This window comes from Apium graveolens, chromosome 11, assembly GCF_009905375.1.
Source record: "Apium graveolens cultivar Ventura chromosome 11, ASM990537v1, whole genome shotgun sequence".
Taxonomy (NCBI): Eukaryota; Viridiplantae; Streptophyta; class Magnoliopsida; order Apiales; family Apiaceae; genus Apium; species Apium graveolens.
Window position 1 is genome coordinate 87,318,604 of NC_133657.1, and position 10,733 is coordinate 87,329,336.

General features: G+C 32.7%; 1 protein-coding gene across 1 annotated transcript; it reads right to left on the reverse strand.

Moving 5' to 3' along the window:
- Window positions 1-2,931: 2,931 nt before the first annotated feature.
- Window positions 2,932-7,458, reverse strand: LOC141697791 (ATP-dependent Clp protease proteolytic subunit-related protein 4, chloroplastic-like). Its single transcript, XM_074502336.1, has 8 exons — window positions 7,044-7,458; window positions 5,595-5,798; window positions 4,891-4,946; window positions 4,078-4,204; window positions 3,867-3,944; window positions 3,539-3,652; window positions 3,361-3,469; window positions 2,932-3,266 (listed from the first exon to the last, which is right to left on the reverse strand). The coding sequence occupies exons 1-7, from the start codon at window positions 7,314-7,316 to the stop codon at window positions 3,398-3,400; spliced, it is 924 nt and encodes a 307-aa protein (XP_074358437.1). The 5' UTR covers window positions 7,317-7,458; the 3' UTR covers window positions 2,932-3,266; window positions 3,361-3,397.
- Window positions 7,459-10,733: the final 3,275 nt, after the last annotated feature.

The following is a 10,733-nucleotide window of genomic DNA, read 5'->3' on the forward strand; positions in this document are numbered from 1 at the left end:
CCGATAGCCTTAAAAAAAGCCAGAAAAAAGGGATGCATGGGCAACTGAAACCCAAAATGAAACAGAATCAACGGTATCCCATGCATACCAAACTCCGGCATCATCCAAACTCGCTCATCGGCCGTCGGGACCCGACAGCGGTACCCATTAGCCAAATCAACACACTCCTTCAACTTACTCAATGGCGGATCCTTAGTAATGTAATGACTTAAATAGTTTAAACTTGATTTATCCCCGAACTCCTGCCTCCATAAACGTAAACTCTCTTCCACTATACGATTCCTAGTCTCTATCATCCGAGGACTCAAAGGCGGGGAAGGAAGTGGCCCCATAGGAACGCCCTTCAAAAAGTCGTCGTCGTTTAGAAAGTCAAAAGACCCGCACTGGGCCAAATCAGGGATCTCCAAATGATTCAGATTTAAAAAAGATTCCTGGTCGCCCTCCTCAAGAGGCCTTTTACCGGGATCGCGATTAGAGACAGTGCGAATCGAGGAAGAACTAGATCCATCCATAAGGAAATAACGAAACAGTCAAGACTACAAGAAGATAGGATAAATAAAAAAACACAAAAGGCAGAACAACCAAGTAAAATTTAGAAGAAGAGAGGAATTAACGAGGGTTTTCAGGTTTATCAATGTGTAGGTAGAATAACACCTCTCCAGAAACCCCAGCGGTTTAGATAGAGTGAGAGGAAGCTGAACAGCCACAGTCCAATCCAATCAATGCCGCCCAAGAAACAAAAAAGAGAGAGAAAGAAAGCGGTATTTATACGTTTGCAAAAAAAACAATAATAATAAATATAATATATATATATATATATAAGTGAGCAATCATCATCTTCATTTTTTAGGATCCCTATTTTTTATTTTACTTCATTTTTTTGTACAATTTAATATTTCCCCGGTTTTAATCTTTTTATTTTGCTTTGGCACAATATTTAATATTTTAATTTCAGGGATTAAAGAGACTAACACAAAAATCTAAAGATATTGTTCTCACCAGGAGGGGGACAAATGTTGGATCAAGACGAACAACTCAAAGGACCTATAATTAGGATAATTGTAGAACATAATGTAAAGCCCAAGAAGGCTCATTTTATAAAATAAAGCTCATTTGAGATTTGGTATAAATATAAGATAATAACCTCATTTAAAGGACTTGGCAAATTAAATAAAGAAAACAGAAGTTAGTCTTAGTTATTAATAATATTAAGGCATATGAGGAGGTGGTTGGATTGCAGGACCTGGTGTCTGAATGATACAGTCATGGATGTATTGAACCCTGTATTCAATGGAGGAACTAACTATGGATCCTATGGTGCCGTCGAAACAAATGGTTGTGGGAAAATGTAAATACGTCAGTGTTCGAAGTGAAAGCTAGGGCGCTGAATTTACTTGCAGACTGTGTGGGAGGATGTAGGCCTGTCAATGGAGCGAAAATCCGATCCGATCCGATCCGAGGCCATTTTAGTGGATATGGATCGACCTATTAAAAATCTGATCCGAGATCCGATCCGTTAAGAAAAATCCGATTATAAATGGAGCGGATATGGATTTAGGTCGATCCGATCCGTTAATAACCCGATCCGGTTTATATATATAATGTAATAAAAATATTTTTTAATAATTCTAATTTTAAACGTATTATCCTTGAGTGAAGTCCCATTATCTATATTTTGTTCGGTTAAGTCTATGTAGTCTAGTCCATTTCTATAACTCTAGTTCTTTTACCTTTAAAGCCGCATAACCCAAGTCTCAATTCATATAACACTTTTATTTGTAAGTCAAGTACCGTTATTCTCGAGTCAAGTCCCGTTATCCTCGAGTCAAGTCCCATTATCTATATTTCGTTCGGTTCGATCTCCATAGTCTAGTCCATTTCTATAACCCTAGTTTTTTTTTACCTTTTAGAGCCGTATAATCAAACTCTCAATTCATATAAAACTTTCATTTTGCAACATCAATTTTTTTCATTATCAGAATTAAAATATTGTACAACCCAATAGTATGTTTGTTTCAAAAAGCGAATTTTAGTTCGCAATTTATCTTTACACTTCGTTAATTCTACTTTTATTTTAATATTTTTCGAAGTTGTTAATTTTAAAAAGATTTTGTAATAATTGAAGTTAAAAAATTAATATACATAAATGGAGCGGATATCCGATCCGAAATCCGTGATCCGAACAGATCCGGATATGGATCGGCCTATAAAAAATCCGGAGCCGATCCGAAAAAATAAATGGATATGGATATAGATTTAGGCCGATCCGATCAAAACCCGATCCATTGACAGATCTAGGAGGCTGTTTTCAAGACAAAATCTTGAGAACACGAGTGCAGCAGAGCATGTTGTAAACCACCTGAGGGCTGGATTAAAGTGAACGTTGACGCAGTATGGAGGCAAGGAGCTGAATTTGTAGGAGTTGGATGTGTGATGCGAGATGATGCTTCATTCGAGCACCAAGTAACACAGCGCGGGGGACGTTGCAACCGAGAGAAGCAGTGGCATTGAGTCTCTAGGAGGCCTTGTCCTGGACAAAGAATTGGATGAATAGTAAATGCATTTTTGAATCTGATGCTAAGCTGGTAGTTGATGTTTGATACAATCGTCGAGGATTGCAGTGAACTACGTAAACACTTTGAGGAAGTGTTTGTTGGTTTTGTGCGTCCTGCGAAGAATGTAGCCCGTAAGTAAGCTCAGACTGCCCTTTCTAAGACTGGAAGCATTTGATTTGGATTTTGCCAATCAAATGACAAACACTTTTTATCAGAGTTTATTTCCTTCTATTAGTAATAATTTATTTAGCTTTCTGCTAAATAATAGAATCCAAGTTCATCTACATTAGTTTAACACAAAGTTTTATATAAGTACATTTCTTCTCAAGTCAGAATTTGATTGTGCGGATAGAAATAACACAGTTAGAGCAGTATAAGAGGTTCAAAAGGTATAGTCTTGAGTTAATATCTATGGGACAGTTAATCTTGTAGTACTCGGCATTACAACATTAACATTGAACAAAGTAAATACAAGCATTTGGTCAATAATGCTCCAAAAGCCCCTTCAAGGTAACATACTATTTCTAAAACCTTTCTGGTTTCAAACAACTATGCAGCTTTTACAGTCTTCAAAGTTCAAAAGATTGTGTTGCATAGGTACAATTGCCATCAATTACTCAACATCAATATTAGAATATTGCAACCCCGCAGCAAAAGACTTGATAATTATCAACCAGGAGTACTACTCAGAATGCGTTTGTTGCCTTTTACCTACAAAATCAAAGTTATTTTTTAACTTGACTACAGTCCAGCTTCAAATACATAACATTACAAGTATTACACCTCGCAAGGCTCATGCTTATACCTGAACCTTATCAAGTAGTAGTCCCAATTTCACACAATCAAATAAGTTGGGCCTTTTTTAGATCTGACAGAACTCCTCTGTCCTCGCTGCCTCTCTCATTGTAAAGAACCTGCAGGTTAACAAGGTAAGATAAATCTGCCTGATATCCAGAAGCCATATATACTATATTTACAAGTACCTTATCAATGATACCATATTCAAGTGCTTCACTAGGACTAAAATACTTTGGACGCCTAATGTCCTCTTCAATCTGCTCTGGTGATTTTCCTATGTGCTTTGCATAGAGATTTACCTTCAAGTTAATAAATAAAAATTCACTTTAGATCAAAGTCTGAATGCATGTTCTGCTTTAGCACACTCATACGTATTAAAAACTAGGCCTAAACAAAATTGGAAAACCAATAATTAGTCTTATTAATTCTGCTTTTCAACCCTCTGCTGACAAAATATTCGGATGAAGAAAGTGATTACAGGCAAGAAAATATCTTGAACAATCTTGGAATTACCAATTCTGTCTTCACATTCTTAACTTCTTTTCTCATAAGGTTGACATCTGTGGCTTGACCTTGAAACCTTCCAATTGGCTGAGTAAAACATGGTGGCAAAGTCAACGGATCAACAAACGTTAATACACAGGTAAAACTTGCACATATAACAAGATGCTTGAGAAGAAAATCGGTGTATATAATCATTACTAACATCACAAACAAACATTACCTGCTTGATCATTATTGTAGACGAAGGTAAGGCTGAACGATTTCCTTTAGCACCAGAAGCTAATAGTAAGGCAGCTTCCCCCCAAGCATTGCCCACACACAGAGTAAAGATAGGTGGCTTGACATAACTGCAAAGGAAAGTTACATTCACTCTTGGAGTGTCAATAAATTTGAACACGCTAACAATCAGCTCATGTAATTGAATAAGAACTATTTGGATAAACAAATGAAATCTAGGGCATGGTATATTTGCAAAAATTATTTGTCAATGCCTAAATATTTATAAAAAAAAGTTGATTAAAAGGGCCTGCAATATTCTTCGTGGGTGGTACCCATGATATCAGCATTTTGAGCAGCATACTGTAATAATTTATCCATCCATACTATTTGGTTCTTGGATTCAGTATATCAGTGTTATCTCGAAATTACTAATAAAAAGAAAGTTGTGCTCATAAAAAATAACATTGCATACAAAATCTTATTTTCAGTTCACACTTCCATTCCAGTCTAGGGTACAAATTGTCATTTCAAGATTTTAGCAAGTCCATTAACAGGTTTTGCAAAAGGACTAATAAAAACATAAACTGGTATAGTGGCATCAGTTGATTTTATTGAATTTTGGCAGGCATTGCATAAATCAGAATGTCTGGAAGGATGCCAAGTTCCAACGCTTAGATACAATCATGTCAAATGTTGCATTTCTTATCAGTTTATACATTATTAGTGCAAGATAACAATTAGCAATTAACAAAAAGATACACAAACTTCTTGATATTATGGTACAAAAAATGGTTAAATACTAAAGAGTTATAACCTCATAACATCGTAAATTGCAAAAGCTTCTGTTTCATAACCCAGCTTCTCCCCACCCTGAAATAAGTACAAATATATGATAGTTCCATTTAAGAATAAGATAACTCTAATCTATATACACAAAAACAAAAATGACATGATACATTTGTATTTTTATCACATAATCTTATAATCTTTAAAATGCATGCTATAATTGTAGCTTATACAATCAGATCAGGAGCTTCTAACAGTTCATTACTAACTTTCTGATGCAAATTACTTGTGTTCCGTTTGCTGGGAATCAATGGAATAGAATAGGGATGAATTTTTTTTAAAGAAAATTAACAGTGGAAAAGTTGAATGCAAGATGAAGAAATTGATATTGCAATCTTTCTGAAGGGCTTGTGAAAAAATATGAATAGGAGACAACACACTATGGATAGGACTGCATCCTAGTTTTAACTTTTGTGAATGCAATGGAGAAAGCAAAAAAAATTTAAAAATTGTGAATGGATGCTCACATGATACTACAAACTTCATTCCATTATTTATGTTTCCGTTTTCCAACCAAACATAGTGTTTATTTTTTCCCATTTCATGTCAACCAGCTTCCAAATTATATAGGTCATTCACATCGGCCTGAACTACGTGATACAGTAGTCATAATGGACTTTCAACGGAAAGATAAGATAAAAATTTACAAATTTTTTATTTTTTAACAGCTACCTTGGTTGTCCCTGTGGAATTTATGTAAAGATAAATTGGCTTTTCCTCATCTTCATACTGAAGGTATAGAAACTCTGCAAGTATCAATTCAGTGACAGATGGAACTAGAGACATGCCTAGATAAACTATCCTATTTTTGTACAAATAAGATGCCAGATCTGGAGGAGGTTGCTCCCACGCACTTCCTCTTGAAAAAGGAATTACCTGCAAGAAGACAGAAAACAGATATGACTTCTGCAGGGCATTAAGTTTCTCAAAAAATGCAATGCAATTTTTCAGAGTTTAGTAGTATTAAATTAACTTCATTCCAAAAATCATCAAAAAGAATTATTGTAGCAGTAACTTTCCAGATTAGATATATATAATGTCGCTCGGAATAGAGGTAAAAGAAGAACATTACTAGAAGTCCAGGGACCTTGAACTGTATAAGGGAGCCTTGATTTTCATTTTGAACTAGATTGATGGAAGGTGAAATGTGCAATTTAAGAGAAAAAGGATCAAGCTCAGATCTGATACCCACATCTACTGATGCCGGTATGAGGACAAAATCGAGAAGGCAGGGTAACAGATATGATTAACAAAACTATAAGAGAAGAGAAGTTCTAACACAAAAAATGTGAACAGTTTAACTAAATTCATCATCTCATCATCAGTACAAAAATGGCACAACTGAACAGAATCAATGTGGTATGAGCAATAACGAGTCACTCATCTGTTTTACAACTGACAAGTACTAGATCTGTTTTACAGCTGATACTGAAACTGAAGCACTAGAAAGCATAAAAACCGAACCATTCCTTGCATTAAAAATCTATGAGAATAAACAACACATATTTATGAATAGTTAAAATTTAAGGCAATTTATAAGGCTTTTGTGTTACGAGGTACAGAGCATGTAATGGTGATCATATTCATATGGCACTCCAAAAAAATAGGTAAATCACAACTGTAGCAGCGGAAAGGTACAATTATGGTAAATGGTGAATGGTAGGTTATGCTGACGTAGTGATTCGTTTTGCACATAGATAAGATAAAATCGCACTCTTTCACAAAGTTTTAAGGTCAATTGGTATTTGGCTTATGTTTCTACATTATATATATCAAAATATAAATACATAATTTTCCTAGATGTGTTATGCAGGCCTTTATTTAGGCATTTTGAACATGAGATCACATCCACAACTTCTAGTATAAGAGTGTTCAAGGCCTTTAGAAAGACAAGTTAATAACTAATGAAGTCTTAAATTTCGTACTACAGAGCACACTATTGATTCTTTGTAAAAAAAAACTGTTTATGTGGGTAGGGGGTTTCTTCGTTAAGCCACCATTCGTCGAAAACAAGAAAAAAACTACAAACATTTCAGTGCAGGTTTCACGAAATTACACACCCACAAATCCATTACACGAGGCATACTATAATTGATAAATATAGAGGAAAAGGAGGAATACCATCGTAACAACACCTCGTTTGGGAGAAGAGGAACCAGGGGCATGTGGGTTAAGAGAAAGGGGTCGAATCTTTTGGCCGGAAAAGTCAGCAGAAACACTGCCGGAGGTGTAAGAGGATAGAAAATTGGTGGATAAGGAAAAAGGAGAAGCTCTAGGTGTGGTGCGTTTGGAGTTGACAAGTGAAGAACAAGTGGTGGGTGATGAAAAACAAGGAGGAGAGTGTCTGGGTAAGAAGCGCCAAGAAGAAGCTATGGTAGCTGCAGCAACTTCCATAGCTACACACAAAAATAACAACAGGATTGTTTTGTTCGTCTCTGCAAGAAATTAAAGAAATGCTGGCTAGAGCCTAATTGAGTTGGTATTATCAAAGTATTTTTTGTTTGGGCTGTTTTGCTCCAATCTGGATTCAAGAGGAGAATTAACTCATTTTTATGTTTGGTACAGGAGGGGAAGGGAGGTGTTTATAATTAAAATTACATATAAATTATTTAGAATATATGTAAGTGTTAAGAAGGTGTAAGGTCATTTTTGTTAATAAAATTTCTCACCTCCAAAAAACCCCAAATTTGGAGGAAACAAAATAAGACCTATAAGGGATTTTGGGCCCCTTCATTTCCCTCCCCTCCCCTCTAAAAATATGAACCAAACACATTTTTTATTATATAAACCCTCCCCTCCCCTCTATTTTCTTCCAACCAAACAGGGACTGATATTTTCAATACTAAGAATGAAATCATTATCTTCATATTTATTTCTTCCCAAATTCCCATCATCCCACTTTATTTGAGCGCAAAAATGAGATGGGTGCTCCATCCCCAAATCTCAAAATAGGGAGAATGGCTTCCAATATCGTTTTTTAAGAAAGAAATATATCTCAGATATCACTATTTAGAGGATAATGAATTATAATATCATTTTTTGAAGAAAAAAAAGCTCAAAATGTTACTCTAAAATGGAAATGTGCATATTATTTATAAAATTTGTGTAAAACGAAAATGCGTGCTGCGTTTTCATATTTTTCTTAATTTTTAATGAGACAAAACGACATTAAAAGTTGTGTTTTGGTAGATAACATTTTTACAACTTCTGTTTTTTTTATGTGAAATATTAGATAATATTATAATTTCAGGTTTAAATCTTTATTATAAGGGGTGTTTTGGTCATATTTTATTCATACCTATAAATATTTTGACATTTTTAAAATCCAAACTAAGAATGGGTTAACCCACATTATTAAAAATGGTTAATAATTAAATTTTGGCTGGGTGTAGGGTGTTCAAGCTCTAACCATAAAGCCTAAATCAAAAATTCTAAATTAGTGTTTCTTTTATTAATTTATTTTTTAATATTTCTAAAATTCAATTGAGGATTGGTGAACTCTGTAATATTAGAAATTATTAAATTAAACGTAATTTTATTCTTTTTTTTTAATATTTCTAAAATTCAAAATAGGATTATTGAACCCTTAAAAATTATAAATTGTTGAAATAGAGCCCGCTTGAATGTTTTTCAAACTTTGATGTTTTTGAAACCCAATAAAAGGTAAGAAATATAAAATATTAATTAAAAATGAAAGAAAATTTATTTTTAAGTTATGTAAAACGAAGATGCGTGCTGCGTTTTCATATTTTTCTTATTTCTTAATGAGACAAAACGACATTGAAAAATGTGTTTTGGTAGATAACGTTTTTACAACTTCTATTTTTCTTTATCCGAAATATTAGGTAATATTATATTTTCAAGTTTAAATCTTTATTATAAGGGGTGTTTTGGTCATATTTTATTCATACCTATAAATATTAGTGTTTCTTTTATTAATTTTTTTTTTAATATTTCTAAAATTCAAATAGGGATTGGTGAACCTGTAATATTAAAAATTGTTAAATTAAGCGTGATTTTATTTATTTCTTTAATATTCTTAAAACTCAAAATGAGATTATTGAACCCTGAAAATTAAAAATTGTTGAAATAGAGCCCACACTTGAATGTTTTTCAAACTTTGATGTTTTTGAAACCCAATAAAAGGTAAGAAATATAAAATATTAATTAAAAATGAATGAAAATTTATTTTTAAGTTGTGTTTTATTGTTAAAAACGAAATATCAATTGTTGTTTAGTGTGTACAAAATATCAAGTGTTGTTTAGTGTTTACAAAAATAAATAAATGGCTGCAAAACGTAACACAAGTTAACGTTTTTCTTTGTTTTGAAAACGGAATCCGAAGTTGAGTAATGAAATGAATGAAATGACATTTAGGGTCATGTTTTCCGCAAAGTGATATTGAGGTCATTTATTTCAAAATATTGATATTTGGGGACTTTTTTAGAATAATGTCATTAAATATGTATTTATGGGATTATTTTTGTACATGCTATAATTTTTACAGCGGAGTTGTAGTTTTTTTAATGAGCTTTGTAACTACAATAATACCTCTCGTGCATTCATGTTACAAAACAATACTCACTTAAATTAGGTGAGTATGTACTTAGAAGAATTAAGCCCTTATTTGATTACTATAATTTATTTTTTCTTCCTATTTCTTTTCCCGCTTCATTTAAATTATTATTATTTAATCAGTATGGTCTCGCTCCTTTTTATCCTCCTCTTTTGTTATAAAGGATACTAATATATTACTCGTGCGATGCACGGTTGTTTTTATTATTATATATTATAAATTATAATTTTAATATATTATTGTTGGGATTCGAACCTTATACCCCTAATATAATAATTTTACAATACACCACAATTATTTTTATTATTATATATCGTAAATTATAATTTTAATATATTATTGATAGGATTCGAAACTTATACTTGTTGTATAATAATTTTTAAGATTATATCTAACGATTCTCATTAGATTGGTCTGACGGCTATGAATTGAGTGACCAAGGATCAATAACCAAATTTTTAATGTTTCGTATTTAATATAATAGTATAGATTTTCACCGACTCACATAAATTTTGATCATTTTATTTGTGAAATTATCTGCATGTATGCAAGGGGTTCATCGATATTTATGAGTAGATGAACAATTAAAATTTGACAATTAACCTTCTAATACGCACACTTAGTAAACGTTACTAAATTGGTATTAAAAATGAATGTTATTTTATATACTAACTTGTACCATGTGTGCCCTGCATTCATTTTTTTAAAGACCCGGAACCTAAGAAATCAAATTCAATACTCTCCTAATCCCATTTTAATAGTTCATTTTGTAATTTCACACATATTAAAAAATGTAAACGATAAAATGTCCATTTTCTCGTTTTCACACAATAATACAACTTAGTTTTTATACATGACATTAATTATACATACTCCAACAAAAAAGTAAATGTACACGTGTATATATGTACACACAAAACTATAAAATAATGTGCATTTTGAATTTCTATACAAAAACATTTATGAGTAATCTTTTATTTAATATTGAAACTGTTGTGCAAGACATGCTTGTATCATAACAAGACTAAGTCAATTTGACAGCCCTAAGAATCAATTGTATGATAATCTAAATTTGTATTTTGTACTGTATTACTTGAGTCTGTAAAAATGTCAAAGATTAGACTGGAGTATTTTTCTGTAAACACTCTTAAGCCTAAGAATAAACTCTGGAAGAAGATCAAGAAGATCATGACTCGGAGAAATTGTGAAGAAGCTTGGAGTTGAATAAATCTGTT

Coding starts and splice junctions, on each gene's coding strand:
- LOC141697791 (XM_074502336.1), bottom strand. CDS start 7,316: ATGGAAGTTGCTGCAGCTACCATAGCTTCTTCTTGGCGCTTCTTACCC. Junction 5,799..7,043: donor AACGAGGTGTTGTTACGATG/GTATTCCTCCTT, acceptor GTCTTCTTGCAG/GTAATTCCTTTTTCAAGAGG. Junction 4,205..4,890: donor GCAATTTACGATGTTATGAG/GTTATAACTCTT, acceptor TTTCCTTTGCAG/TTATGTCAAGCCACCTATCT.